Below are 14,912 nucleotides of genomic sequence, written 5' to 3'. Positions count from 1 at the left end.
CACGTTGTAAATAAAAAGCGCAGATGTTGCTACCCCACAAACACCCCTGTCCGTTAACGATTTTTGAAACATCTGTGGCTCAAGGAAACAGATCTTTTCCAATGCTGCAAAAGCTTTCTTACTGGTTGCCTGTACGGTGGGTCTGAGTCACCACGGCTGATCAGGAAAATGGCTGTTTGCAACATTCATCTACTAGTATATAATGTAAATATGCAGAAAAGCTGCTTTTTGCTAGCTTGGCAATCAGGTAAATAGTTGTTTGTACAGAAAGCCCTGTGGTAGGGTGCGAACATAGGCTGCTTCCACACTAACCTTGCTCCGCACCAGGCTTCTGTTTCTCTCCGGAGCAAGCTAGCGATTTTGCACCAGCTGCTATGCACCACCATTTTGCGTGGGGAAAACCTGTGATTTGCCGCACCACAGTGTAAACCTGTTTTTTCAGGTTGACGCTGCAGCATGGCAAATCGCGGGTTTTCCCTGCTCAAAATGGTGGTGCGGAGCAGCTAGTGCGAAATCGCTAGCTTGCTCCGGAGAGAAACGAAAACCTGGTGCGGAGCATGGTTAGTGCAGAATCAGCCATAGGTGAATCACCAGTAGTGCAAGGCAGTACTAGGGGCGCCAGCCCCCTGGTTTGGGTGGGGGTTCCCAAGCTTTTGCAGGCTCCTTTCCACTGCTGGCCAGCTTGCTGGTGGGGGGAAACTCTACCCACAAATGCCCTGAAATACAGCACGATGATGTCACCTGGAAGCTGCCAATGTTGTGCAGTGACACTCTAAGTTTTGAGCAAAACTCTATGGTAAATTTGGGCTCAAAACCATAGTCCAGCTTCCTGCACAATGCACAAAGTCCACTTAGTGTTTTCCTTTCCTTCCAAATTGCATGTTTTGCGTTTCCTTCCCCTTTCCCCACATGCTCTAATACACCTCTCTATTCAGTGACAAAACCAGTTCCGTGAGCCTTCTATTTCGGAAAAGTCTCCTCTGCAGAATTAGCTGTTTGTAGGGACTTCAATCTCCGTTTGAAAAAGCGATTCTTCTCCCCCCAGTTCTTCTGCATTCTTTTCATTGTGTTAATGCGGAATAGTTCTCCAGTGAAAGAGAAAATTGATTACAACCAAGCGCAGGGCTTTTTTTTTTTTGTAGCAGGAACTCCTTTGCATATTAGGCCACGCTCCCTGATGTAGCCAAGCCTCCTGGAGCTTACAGTAGGCCCTGTAAGGAGCCCTGTAAGCTCCTGGAGGATTGGCTACATCAGGGTGTGTGTGGCCTAATATGCAAAGGAGTTCCTGCTTCAAAAAAAGCCCTGCCAAGTGTCAGTTCAGTATTTTGAAGGTGTCTTCCCAGTGTAACGCAGTCCTCTTCTTTACGTGTGTGTGTTAAGAGCCATCAAGTCACTGCAAACGTAATGGCAACTCTAAATTAATGTCCCCCCCAAATGTCCTAATCCTTAACAGCCTCGCTCAGGACTTGCAGCCTGAGGACTGCGGCTTCCTTGATCAAGTCAATCCATCTCATGTTGGGTCTTCTTCTCTTGCTCCTTCCTTCAGCTTTCCCTAGCTCATTTCCTTTGCTTGCCGCCTGGTTTCCTTTAACTGGAGGAGGCCAGTGTGATGTAGTGTTTAAGAGCAGGGGTGCTGAACTCATTTGTTATGAGGGCCGGATTTGACATTAATGAGACGCTGTTGGGCCCAGGCCAGGGTGTTTCAGGCTGGGCCATGTGTGTAGCTATTTAAGATCAGGTAGCAGAGATGTAAATTTTTTAAAGGACACAGAAAAATGGTTTTTTTTAAAAAAAAAAAAAACTTAAAATAAAACATGCTTAAAACATTAGCACTTGTTGGTCTTAAAGGTGCTTTCTTTGTATCTCTCCCTTGGGATCCAAGAACCTGGGCAAAGGAAGCTCTGGCTCTTTCCCTCCCTTCCCAGGGGACCAGAAGGGGGAGGAGCCTCAACTAATGGGAAAAAAACTCAAGGTTTTGCTCTGTAGCTCCTGTGCGATTGAGCAAGCCTGGCAAAGCAAGCTGAGATGCAGAAGGAAGCAAGAGAGAGGGAGAAGGAAGCAGACAGCAGTTGCTTGGGGGGCCTGATAGGAGCCCTCCAGGGGCCTGATTCAGCCCCCAGGCCACATGTTTGACACCCCTAGTTAAGCGTGTCAGGCTAATTATAATTAACCAACAATTATCATATGGCATTATGTGTAATATAGCCAGGAGACCCAAAAATCATCTGGCAAACTCATGTTCTAACTCTTTTAAGGTGGTGAGCTAGACTTTTTTTTTTTTACTGAGAGAGCTCTGACAACTGCGATTGACCCAAGGTCACCCAACTGGCTTTATGTGGTGGAGGGCAGAATCAAACCTGGTTCTCTAGATTAGAGTTTGCCGCTCTTAACCATTACACCACATTGACTCTCAGGGTCAGGCTAGTACCAGGAGACGCAGGTTCATATCCTCATTTGCGCCATGGAAGCTCGCTGGGAAACTGAGCCAGTCACTCCCTCTCAGCCTAACCTACTTCACAGGCTGCTGCGAGGATAAAAACAGAGGGGAGGAGAATGAGGGAAGCCGCTTTGAGTCCTATTTGGGGGGAGAAAGCATACATGAATTAAATAAGTTAATAAACTGGAGATGCCAGGGATTGAACTTGCTTATACATCATGAAGCGCCTCCCCAAAACTGAACATAAGAAGCTGAGCTTGACCATCACCCTTTCTCTCCTAGGGTTGCCAATTCTGGGTTGTGTTATTCCTGGAAATATTAGGGGGGCAGGATCCTGGGGAGGGGGGGTTCAAAAGGGGGAGGGAACTGAGTAGGGTTCAGTGCCATGGAGTCCACCCTCCAAAGCAGCCATTTTCTCCAGGGGTGTTGTTCTCTGCAGTTGGGAGAAAAGCTGTAATTCTATCCAGCTTGGTGTAGTGGCTAAGTGATCGGACTCTTATCTGGGAGAACCGGGTTTGATTCCCCACTCCTCCACTTGCAGCTGCTGAAATGGCCTTGGGTCAGCCAGAGCTCTGGCAGAGGTTGTCCTTGAAAGGGCAGCTGTTGTGAGAGCCCTCTCAGCCCCACCCACCTCACAGGGTGTCTGTTGTGGGGGGAGAGGATGAAGGAGATTGTAAGCCGCTCTGAGTCTCTGATTGAGAGAGAAGGGTGGGATACAAATCCAATGTTGTCTGCTTCTTCTTCTTTTAGGCCAGCTTTCCCTGGAGGCAGAATTCAGGGGAGCTAACAACACAACAATAAATCAAATTCGAGTGAAAACCAAAAATTAAAATAACAATAGCATATAAACAATAAAACGATACGTATTTCAAGAAAGGCGAGAAAGATTTTGTATCTGGGAGCCACCTAGAGGGGAGCGTTATGGGGTGGGTGTGTGTGAAAGGGGTAACGGTGCCAGTTTTTATACCGTTCTGTTTCTGTCCCCAAATGCCTGGTGGAACATCTCTGCCTTGCATGCCCTGCAGAAAGGTAGTAATTCCCCCAGGGCACAGATGTTCTCCAGCAGAAAGTTCCACCAGATGTTATTTTTGTTTGTGCCACGTAATGTTAAACATGTACTTCCTGAGAACCTCGGGTGCCAGAAAAAGAAAAAAGCTCCAGGGCTTTTTTTGTAGCAGGAACTACTTTGCGTATTAGGCCACACCCTCTGATGTAGCCAATCCTCCTGAAGCTTACAGTAGACCCTGCACTAAGAGCCCTGTAAGCTCCTGGAGGATTGGCTACATCAGGGGAAAAGGAAAGGTCCCCTGTGCAAGCACCAGTCGTTTCCAACTTTGGGGTGACGTTGCTTTCACAACGTTTTCACGGCAGACTTTTTACGGGGTGGTTTGCCATTGTCTTCCCCAGTCATCTACGCTTTACCCCCAGCAAGCTGGGGACTCATTTTACCAACCTCGGAAGGATGGAAGGCTGAGTCAACCTCGAGCTGACTACCTAAAAAACCAGCTACTGCCGGGTCGTGAGCAGAGCTTAGGACTGCAGTACTGCAGCTTTAACAGTTTGCGCCAAGGGGCTAACATCAGGGTTGGGTGGCGTAATATGCAAAGGAGTTCCTGCTACAAAAAAAGCCCTGGAGGGCTCCATGTTAGTCTTTTTGGTGCCAATTTGGGGATGCTTGCTCCATCATCTTCGCACCTTAGCCATATTTTTGCTAATAACTACAAGATCATTGTTTAAAACAATGACTTCTTCTCTTGCCCACAAACCAGGATTGGAAACCTGTGATTTAATTCTGAAATGAAAATGTACTTCAGTTATACAAGGGGTTTTTTTTTGGTGTGTGTGTGTTACATTTTGTGTTGCTCTCTTTTATTATCATTCCGAATTTGGTCCTGTTGAGCCAAACTCCATTTTGAAGCTAGGCCAAAGAAATGTTTCCTTTGTCAAGAAAACTGTTTATAGGTATGTGAAATGTAAAACGTCCTCTGTGTCCAACCGTCTCATTAGTAACCTAGAAGCCCTATCCATTTAACTGGCAAGTTCATTGTGTAAGTGCTAAGGTTGCCGGAAAGGTCTTTCTCTCTTCCAAATTGTTCCCCAGATGAGAATAGCCAGAAACTTCAGTCCGTCAAATTGATACTCCAGTCATTCACAGCTACCTGGTTTCGGTTACTTTCCTATGTATTCATCCCTGTGATTGGCTGCACTAATGCTTTCTCTCACTGGCTAGACAGGCAGGCTCGCTAGCCAACCCAAAACATACCATTTCAACCCATCAGAATGTATAAACATGGCTGTCTTATAAGTTAGGAGCCAATTAGAGAAATGTTAGTTGTTGGTTGTGTTTCTATTGCAGGGGTCCTCAACCCCTGGGCCATGAACCGGTCCCAGTCCACGGCCTGTTAGCAACCGAGTTGGGGAGCAAGGTAGAGGTGCTGCACCTCCTCTTTCACCTGCCCAGGGGAGGCAGCCTCGGAGCTAGGCAGAGCAGCCCTGCCACCCCTTCGGCCCATCCAGGACCCAGGCGGACAAAAGAGGCAGCGTGGCCTCGCTCCAAAGTGCCACCTCTTTCATCCACATGGGTCCCAGGTGGTTGGAAGGGGCCGTGCAGCAGTGACCTTCACCTACCTCTCATTTAAAGACCCTCATGGGAGGCAAACACCCCAGCACTACCTCCCCCACCGGTCTGTGAAAAAATTGTTTCCCATGAAGCTGGACCCTCGTGCCAAAAAGGTTGGGAGCCACTGTATCTAATGGGCGTGCTTGGCTCTTTTTAGGCAGTCCAGCCCACGTGGCTGAGCTTCTCCAAATTTGAGAAGCTGTTCTGGGTGAGGTCATCTCGGCAATGGTCTGAGGACAAAGAACTATACCTTTAAATATTTATTTGGAGAGCTTTTGACTTGCTTTTCCCCTGAAAGGGACTTGGCTTACAGAATTGCATACCAACAATCTAAAACTTCTATTAAAGCATTACTTTTAAAACTTGTGGAATTAACGAAACTGAAAACAACATTCCTGTCAGGTACGTAAGCAGTCTTAGCAGAAGCAGCTTGATATCATTAAAGGCTGATGAGGACAAATCTGCTGTATGGTGTTTTCTGAGTGACGTGGGGCTGTCAGCAACAGTAGCAGCTGGCAAACCCCCTGAGGAATTGGGTGGGGTGGGGACAAGTGTACTGGCTTTGTACCCGCTCACAGCATCATGCCTGGCACCAAACTGGAAGTGATGTCATAACATCGAGTGTACTGTAGGATTTGCCTCAAACTCGCTGGTTAAACCATAGAGTTTTGGGTGAGTCCTAGAGTGTCATGCTAACACAGTGATGTCACATCTGGTTTGGCGCTGAAAGTGACATTGAGGACTGCTGTGATGCTGCTGTACTTCCATTCCCCCTCTGTTGGCTTGCAAAGTGCTGGCAGGGACTGGGAAGAAGAGAGAGCTAGGATATTTGAGGAGAAACACATGGGGCTTCTAGAAGGGCGTTGCATAGTGCTGAAGCTGCCACTGAAACATCTTCAGAAGAGTGCAATTGGCGGCAGTTCTCCAGGGTTGAAAGCAGGATATGGTGCCCATGAATACTGTGGTGCCCACTAAGACCTTCTCTGGCACCTGCCGAGTGGTCGTAGAAAATGGGTGGAGCCACAAAGATCTGCACTGTGTTATTGAAGTTAAGAGGCTGGGATCATTTTATGACTGGCCCTGCCTTCTGCGGCAGCCATTTTGTTGCCGCATTCACCATGCTATGTCAGAATTCCAAATGTGAAAAAGGTTGAGGACCCCTGGACTAAAGTATAGGTCTTTCATACCACCTGCTAAAACCTTGATTCTTTTAAGTGGAAATGCTGGGGGTTGAACCTGTAACCTTCTTGCAAAGCCAATGCTCCAACACTGACCCACTACCCCTTTGTGTGGTAGATGATGTCCACACCAGCTCTTGTTTTGTTGCAAGATGCAGGCAGAATGGGAGCAAAAGTCTGACCCAAAAACTTTATATAGGGGTCCTCAACCAATCAGGAGCCTGGAGTGGAAGAAGAAGAAGAAATTGGATTTATATCCTGCCCTGCACCCGAATCTCAGAGTCTCAGAGCGTCTCACAATCTCCTTTATCTCCCTCCCCCACAACAGTTACCCTGTGAGGTGGGTGGGGCTGAGAGGGCTCTCACAGCAGCTGCCCTTTCAAGGACAACTCCTACAAGAGCTATGGCTGACCCAAGGCCATTCCAGCAGGTGCAAGTGGAGGAGTGGGGAATCAAACCCGGTTCTCCCAGATAAGAGTCCGCACACACTGGTATGGAAACCAGCAGTGCCTCGGAAATCGCGAAAGAGAGGGGTGAAGCTTGTGTTGCTTTGCTAACTTCCCATGCTGGCTAGCCCTGCAACGTCGTCCTCTTGAGGGCCAGCGACATTACCGTTTTAAAACAAAAGGTATCAAGGTCCACTCCGAGCAGAGCATCGAAAGCATTTCGGTTTTCGAAAAGCTCTGTGTCGTTTTCTCAAAACGCGGCTCCTGTTTCCTTTTTAAAAACATTTCAGGAATGACACTGCCGTTTAAAGAGGAAAGAGAAGGAAATGTGTCGGAGAGCAAACTCGCCATTTGTTGCCCTAGTTTGAAAGCCCTTGTGCCTCCCTCATCCCTTTTTCGCCTGGATCCCCCCTTGAGGAGCCCAGCTGGCGTGCGCTGGGAATTGGCGGGCAGGGGTTTGCTGGTCCTTCCCTGCTGAATCTAATCCAGGGAGCAGGCAGCCAGCTGAATCCTTCCAGTTAGAAAAGCCCATTAATTCAAGTCCTTGGGGGGGAAGCAGCCTCCCCCTTTCCTTGCTCGGCGCGAGAGGCCCCCTGTGAACGTGGCTGGCGTGAGAGCGAGACAGAGGCTGTCCGGGGCAAGGCGTAAAGCTGGCTTATTATAAGGTGTACAGTTGATTTACAATCTGCAGCGCTGGGCTTCATTTTTCATCTGCAAAAGGTGTAACCGTAGTCTTCAGGAAAGGGGGCAGCGGGGATGGCGGAAGCTTCCAGGTTTGATGAATTAAAACATTGCTTCTCGGTGAATTAGGGGAACTAGAGCAGTTGTGTGTGGGGGGGGGGAATAATAATAGTCTGGAGCTCTTTGTAGCCTTTTGGGGTCAGTCCTGCCAAAAGTGGCGGGAGGCAAAGCTTTCTTTCTTACAAACATTGTTCTACTGTTTCGTGATGGAGCGGTGCCCACGGTGATGTACAATAGGGGCCAGCGGTTTTTTTTAAAAAAAATATCACTGGTGGGAAAAAGACCATTAAAACAGACCTCGGCACAACAGTGAGATATTATAAGGAAAACTGGCAGAAGGCAGAATTTGGAAGTCTGATGGAAGCAGTTTAGTAATAAGATGCTAGTCCCTCTTGTTCGCTCATGGGAAAGACGTTTTGCTAAAGAAGCGAAGGGACCGTGGTTCATAGCTGTCTAATATGGAGTAGGGTTTCCCACGTCTGACTCAGGAAGTATCTGGGGACTCTGGGGGCGGAGCCAGGAGCAAGGCTGTGGCAAACATGTTTGAATTCTGAAGGGAGTTCTGGCCATCACGTTGAAAGGGACTGTGCTCCTTTTAAATGGCTTCCCTTGGAAATAATGGAGAATGGGGGCACCTTCTTTTGGGGCTCATCAAATTGTACCCCTGGTCCAATCTTTTTGAAACTTGGGGTTTGTTTTTAGGAGAGGCACCAGATGCTATGCTGAAAATTTGGTGCCTCTACCTCAAAAAACAGCTTCCCCATAACCCCAGATACTTATGGATCAAATCTTCATTATACCCTATGGAGACCGGTCTCCATAAGGTATAATGTAGTGCAAAGTGGATATTTCCTTCCCCCCCTCCCTCACTTTCGGATAACCCTAAATCCTTGCCTGTTGGCATACATCTCTGCACTTCCACACATGCTGAATAATGCATTTTCGCTGCACTGTAGTGTTTGATTGCAGGTGGATTTTGCTGTTTCACACAGTAAAATCCAGTTGCAATGGGGGGGGTTGAAGGTGCATCATTCAACATGTGCGAAAGCAATCACATTTGCTAGGCAAATCACAGGATCCCGGTGCCCAGCTTCATGTATGCCATCCACCACAGAAGGATCTGTGGAGTAAACGTTCAACTGGAATTTGTATCAGGAAAGGGTTGACAGCTCCATGTTGGGAAATTCCTGAAGGTCTGGGGCTGGATCTGACTGGGGCAGGCTTTGGGGGAGGCTCTCAGCAGGATTTAATATGTAGATTCTACCCTTCAGAGGAGCCATTTTCTCCAAAGGAACTGGTCTCCATTGTCAGAAGATCAGGTGTAATTCTGACATATCCCCAGGCCCAGGGCTTTTTTTGTAGCAATCCAAGAGCTTACAGGCAGGGGTGGAATTCTAGCAGAAGCTCCTTTGCATATTAGGATCTGAGTGGGGCAGGCCCTTGATGTAGCCAATCCTACAAGACTTTACAAAAAAGAGCCTTGTAAGCTCTTGGAGGATTGGCTACATCAGGGGTGTGTGGCCTAATATGCAAAGGAGCTCCTGCTAGAATTCCACCCCTGCTTGCAGGGCTGTTAGTATAAGGCCTACTGCAAGCTTTTGAAGGATTGATTACACCCGGGGTGTGGCCTAATATGCAAAGGAGTTCCTGCTACAAAAAGCCCTGCCTTTGCATATTAGGCCCCACCCCCCTGAGGTAACCAATCCTCCTGGAGCTCACAGGAGGCCCTGTACAAAGAGCCCTGTAAGCTCTCAGAGAGCTCTAAGCTCTCAGGCTGTATCAGGGGGGTTGTAGCCTAATACGCAAAGGAGTTCTTGCTGTAAAAAAAGCCCTGCCCAGGCCCCACCCGGAGGGTGGCAACCCAGTATTAGGAGGAGGGGAACAACATCCCAGACTTCTCCCTTCTTCCTGGTTAGCAAAGGATGCAATATGGCCGGGGTGGCCAAACTTGCTTAACGTAAGAGCCACATAGAATAAACGTTCGATGTTTGAGAGCCGCAAGACATGAATGTCAGACATTTGAGAGCTGCACGACAAAGCTGGAAAATAGATGGAGGGGAGGAGGAGGGAGGGAGAGGTGGAAAGAAAGCAACTTTATATGCATTCTCCAAGCCAGCCGACAGGGCAGCGGAGGCTTCAAGAGCTACGCAATGTGTGCAAAAGAGCCACATGTGGCTCCCAAGGCACAGTTTGGCCAACCCTGGAATATGGGAATGATATACTGTGGCCAGAAACTTTCACTTTGGTTCTGGCTTCTCTGCACTTAGTGGGAAACTGACTCGGATGCTGCCTACTGTAACGTACAATCCTCCCTCATTCTGGAACTGTACCTTCCTCATTCAGGTGTGTCTTCCATCGGAAAGACTTGTGTGCTGCAGTTTGGCACAGGTTTAAAGAGTTTGGTAGCCTACCTAAGAAGAGTAATATTAAAGTCACGGCATGCTTTGCTTTCCTAAGAATGCCTCCGGATATCTCTGGGAAGGGTGGGAACATTTTAACAGGGTGAGTTAACTGCCCACTCCTGCCTGTCGAGCTGGCCACCGGTCCTAGAAGACTGGCGCAGGCAGAACTTGGCACGAGTCGATACTTTTTTAGCTGCAGCAGCTGAGAACAGGTGCTTTCCCTTCCCGGATCCATCTTGGTTCCAATCTCCAAAACCGCACCAAGGCCAAGAACGGAGGTCGGGAAGTCTGATATTGCAGAGGCGTAAAAGAATGGCTGGGCATAGGTGGCATCAGTGGCTGTTGAAGTCAGGCAGTTGGCAAAGTTAGTCGTTGAGTCCGTTGGCACAGCCTGGACTTTATGCGGAGCCCCAGCCTGGTCGTCGAGGCTTGGGGTGTACTGGCAGAATCCTCCCCAAGACTCAGTCCGCAAAGATCTGGGACTGGATCATTAGCGGCTGAGAATTGGCATCTCTTCAGGGCCCTTTGGCAGAGGCTGGCACCGAAGAAGGAAGGCTTGAGCGGCTTAGCAGCTGTTACTGGTGCGAGTGTTTGTGTGCGTCTGAGAAGGACGAGAGAACAGCGCGAGAGAGCTCGACAGCTGCAGCAAACTCGCGGGGAAACGCGGAAACAGCTGTGTCAAAGAATAAAGCCACCTTGCTTTCCTATGCGTTTCAAGGCAGGATCTTTATAAGGGGAAAGACGAGCCACCGTGGTCTTTGCAAAATCTCAAACGATCAGATCGATATATCGACTCCCGTCCCCTTCTGCAATATGTTTGGAGATGTCCCAACGGACCCTGCTGTGCTTTCGGGTTTTGTGATGCAATGCAGAAATGCCACTTGCTCGGCATCTCGCTGCAGAGTTGGCAGGCACGTGTGGCATGAAGTCGACACCCAAGCTGGGCTGGCTGTTGATCGCAAGTAAAGTTTCGGGAGGCATCGTGTCGATTGCCGGCCCCTCCCTTCCAAAAGTGGGCACCACCTCGTTAGCAAGTGGCTTCGAGGCTGTCAGACGCTTTATCTTTGCAAGCGTCTGCTCATCGATCCAAAGTTCCATTTCAGGTGCTACCGGGCTTTCGGGGAAACCCACCTTGTTTATGTCACACCACTATTGAATAACACTTGTGCATGGATGTGTGTTCGTGTGTGTGTGAGAGAGAGATTGACCGATGCTACTTCCATACAGCCTCTCTGTTCCAAGGCAGGGCCTAAAAGGATGTTTTTTTTTTTCCAGGCTGTATTTTAAAAACCTCTCTGACTGGTGTCTGTTGGAAAATGCTCACGTACGAGCACTTAACGCAGCAGCTCTTAGAAATGTTTGTATCGCTCTGAGGCATGTTGCTTTTTGTTTTCTTGACTCGCTGTTTATTGCTTGGCAATACAGTAGACAGGTGTTAAACCTGCTTGGGGGGACCAGAGTGGGGGAGGGAGGAGAGTGGAGAAATTGCTTAGCATTAATAGCATTGTGCTGTTATTGGCACACACGCACACACACACACACACACAAATATAGTTTTAAAAATTGCATTTGTGTAATAGGTGCTCCTTCCCCCCCCAAAAAACACACTTTGCACAAACCTCCTTTTCAGATTCAAGAGGCATTTGCGGGGGTAGTTCTTTTGTTTTTGTGCAGCAGTTGCATCCCCCCCCCCCCCGCTAATACCGTAGCAGCAGAAGGCCACAGTGTTGTTCGGCGTCTTTGTCCCTCTTTTTCACAGATGCCCTGGGAATTGTTTTTAATCTCCTTTCTGCTTTCCCATTACAGATGGCGATGACGACCCACAACTCTCTTGGGTGGCTTCATCTCCCTCCAGCAAAGACGTTGCATCACCCACTCAGATGATCGGAGATGGGTGTGATCTCGGCATTGGGGAGGAGGAAGGGGGGACCGGCCTGCCGTATCCCTGTCAGTTTTGTGATAAGTCCTTTATTCGCCTGAGCTACCTTAAAAGGCACGAGCAGATCCACAGCGACAAGCTACCTTTCAAGTGCACCTACTGCAGCCGGCTTTTCAAGCACAAGAGGAGCAGGGACCGGCACATCAAGCTGCACACGGGGGACAAGAAGTACCATTGCCACGAGTGCGAGGCAGCCTTCTCGCGCAGCGACCACCTCAAGATCCACCTGAAGACCCACAGCTCCAGCAAGCCGTTCAAGTGCACGGTCTGCAAGCGCGGCTTCTCGTCCACCAGCTCCTTGCAGAGCCATATGCAAGCCCACAAAAAGAACAAGGAGCACATGGCCAAGAGCGAGAAGGAGGCGAAGAAAGACGACTTCATGTGCGACTACTGCGAGGAGACCTTCAGCCAGACGGAAGAGCTGGAGAAGCATGTCATGACGCGCCACCCGCAGCTGTCTGAAAAGGCGGATCTTCAGTGTATCCATTGCCCCGAAGTATTTGCGGACGAAAATTCGCTGCTTTCCCACATTCACCAAGCCCATGCCAACAAAAAACACAAGTGCCCAATGTGCCCAGAGCAGTTTTCTTCGGTAGAGGAAGTCTATTGCCACTTGGATAGCCATCGACAGCCTGATTCGAGCAACCACAGCATCAGTCCTGACCCTGTCTTGGGTAGCGTGGCGTCCATGAGCAGCGCGACGCCAGATTCCAGCGCGTCAGTAGAGCGGGGCTCTACCCCTGACTCCACTTTAAAACCATTGAGAGGGCAGAAGAAGATCCGATCGTTAGAAAGAGAAGAGGGTCAGACGTGGTCCAAGGTTTCCTACAGCTGCCCGTATTGCACCAAGCGTGACTTCAACAGTCTCGCGGTCTTGGAGATCCACCTGAAGACCATCCACGCGGATAAACCTCAGCAAAGCCACACGTGCCAGATCTGCCTTGAGTCCATGCCCACGTTGTACAACTTGAACGAACATGTGAGGAAGGTACACAAAAACCACGCGTATCCCATGATGCAGTTCAGCAGCATTTCAGCCTTCCACTGTAATTATTGCCCCGAGATGTTTGCCGATATCAACAGCTTGCAGGAGCACATCCGTATAGCTCACTGTGGGCCGGGTGCCACGGCTCCAGATGGTAACAATGCCTTTTTCTGCAACCAGTGCTCCATGGGCTTCCTGACCGAAGCCTCTCTGACCGAGCACATCCAGCAAACTCACTGCAGCATAGGAAATTCCAAATTGGATTCCCCTGTGGTTCAGCCATCCCAATCGTTTATGGAGGTGTATTCCTGTCCCTATTGCACAAACTCGCCCATTTTTGGCTCCATCCTCAAGCTAACTAAGCATATTAAGGAAAACCACAAGAACATTCCACTGGCGCACAATAAAAAATCGAAAGGCGAACAGAGTCCGGTTTCTTCAGACATTGAAGTCTCTTCCCCCAAAAGACAGCGACTCTCCGCAAGCGTGAATTCAGTTTCGAACGGCGAATACCCATGTAATCAGTGTGAACTCAAGTTCTCCAACTTCGAAAGCTTCCAGACTCATTTGAAGTTGCACTTGGAGTTGCTTTTAAGGAAGCAGTCGTGCCCTCAGTGCAAAGAAGACTTCGATTCCCAGGACTCCCTTCTGCAGCACCTGACTGTGCATTATATGACTACTTCAACCCATTATGTGTGCGAGAGCTGTGACAAGCAGTTTTCATCCGTGGATGATCTGCAGAAGCATTTGTTAGACATGCATACTTTTGTGTTGTATCACTGCACCCTTTGCCAAGAGGTATTCGACTCCAAGGTCTCTATCCAAGTGCATCTGGCGGTGAAGCACAGCAATGAGAAAAAGATGTATCGGTGTACAGCTTGTAATTGGGACTTCCGGAAAGAGGTTGACCTCCAGATTCACGTGAAACACAGCCATTTGGGCAACCCGGCCAAGTCCCACAAATGCATCTTTTGCGGAGAGACCTTTAGCACGGAGGTGGAGCTGCAGTGCCACATCACGACCCACAGCAAGAAATACAACTGCAAGTTCTGCAGCAAAGCTTTTCACGCCATCATCTTGCTCGAAAAACACTTACGAGAGAAGCATTGCGTCTTCGATGCTGGTGCTGAGAACGGGACGGCGAATGGCATGACGCCCACCAACAAGAAGGCCGAATCCGCAGACATCCAGAACATGCTGATGAAAAACCCTGATACATCCAACAGCCACGAAGCTAGCGAGGATGACGTGGACGCTTCGGAGCCCATGTACGGGTGTGACATCTGCGGGGCTGCTTATACCATGGAGGTCCTTTTGCAGAACCATCGGTTGAGGGACCATAACATCAGACCAGGGGAGGATGATTGTTCCAGGAAGAAAGCTGAGTTCATCAAAGGGAGTCACAAGTGCAACATCTGCTCAAGGACCTTTTTCTCGGAGAACGGCCTCCGGGAGCACATGCAGACTCATCGAGGCCCAGCAAAGCATTACATGTGCCCCATTTGCGGGGAACGCTTCCCATCCCTTTTGACCCTGACGGAGCACAAGGTGACTCACAGTAAGAGCTTGGATACAGGAACGTGCCGAATCTGCAAAATGCCTCTGCAGAGCGAAGAAGAGTTCATCGAGCACTGCCAGATGCATCCTGACCTTAGGAACTCCCTCACTGGGTTTCGCTGCGTCGTCTGCATGCAGACGGTCACCTCGACTCTCGAGCTGAAAATCCACGGGACGTTCCATATGCAAAAATTGGTAGGGAACTCCGCAGCATCCTCTCCCAACGGCCAGGCCTTGCAGAAACTCTACAAGTGTGCCCTGTGCTTGAAAGACTTCAGGAACAAGCAAGACTTGGTGAAACTGGATGTTAATGGTCTGCCATACGGTCTATGTGCTGGATGCATGACTAGGAGCACCAATGGACAGTCCTTAGGAATGACTACGCCAGATGTCAATGAAAGGCCATGTGGAAGCCTGCGGTGTCCAGAGTGTAGCGTCAAGTTTGAAAGTGCTGAAGACTTAGAGAACCACCTGCAACTGGATCACAGAGACCTGACTCCTGAAACAAGTGGCCAAAAGAAGGGTACCCAGACATCCCCCGTTCCTAGAGTAAGTACTATTCAGTGGTCAGTTTTGTTGCAAACATAGTAATGTGTAGGGCTTTTTT

General features: G+C 49.1%; 1 protein-coding gene across 2 annotated transcripts in view; it reads left to right on the top strand.

Annotated features, from left to right (window-relative positions):
• Window positions 1-14,912, top strand: part of ZNF423 (zinc finger protein 423) — a 475,743-nt gene that overhangs the window by 248,152 nt on the left and 212,679 nt on the right. For both annotated transcript variants that reach the window (XM_060254540.1, XM_060254539.1), the window contains exon 4: window positions 11,631-14,854. In XM_060254540.1, coding sequence (XP_060110523.1) covers window positions 11,631-14,854 — 3,224 coding nt within the window. The remainder of the gene's footprint in view (window positions 1-11,630; window positions 14,855-14,912) is intronic.

This window comes from Heteronotia binoei, chromosome 14 (assembly GCF_032191835.1).
Source record: "Heteronotia binoei isolate CCM8104 ecotype False Entrance Well chromosome 14, APGP_CSIRO_Hbin_v1, whole genome shotgun sequence".
NCBI classification, from domain to species: domain Eukaryota; kingdom Metazoa; phylum Chordata; class Lepidosauria; order Squamata; family Gekkonidae; genus Heteronotia; species Heteronotia binoei.
The sequence above is the reverse complement of the archived record's forward strand: the minus strand, read 5'-3'. Positions and strand labels throughout refer to the sequence as shown.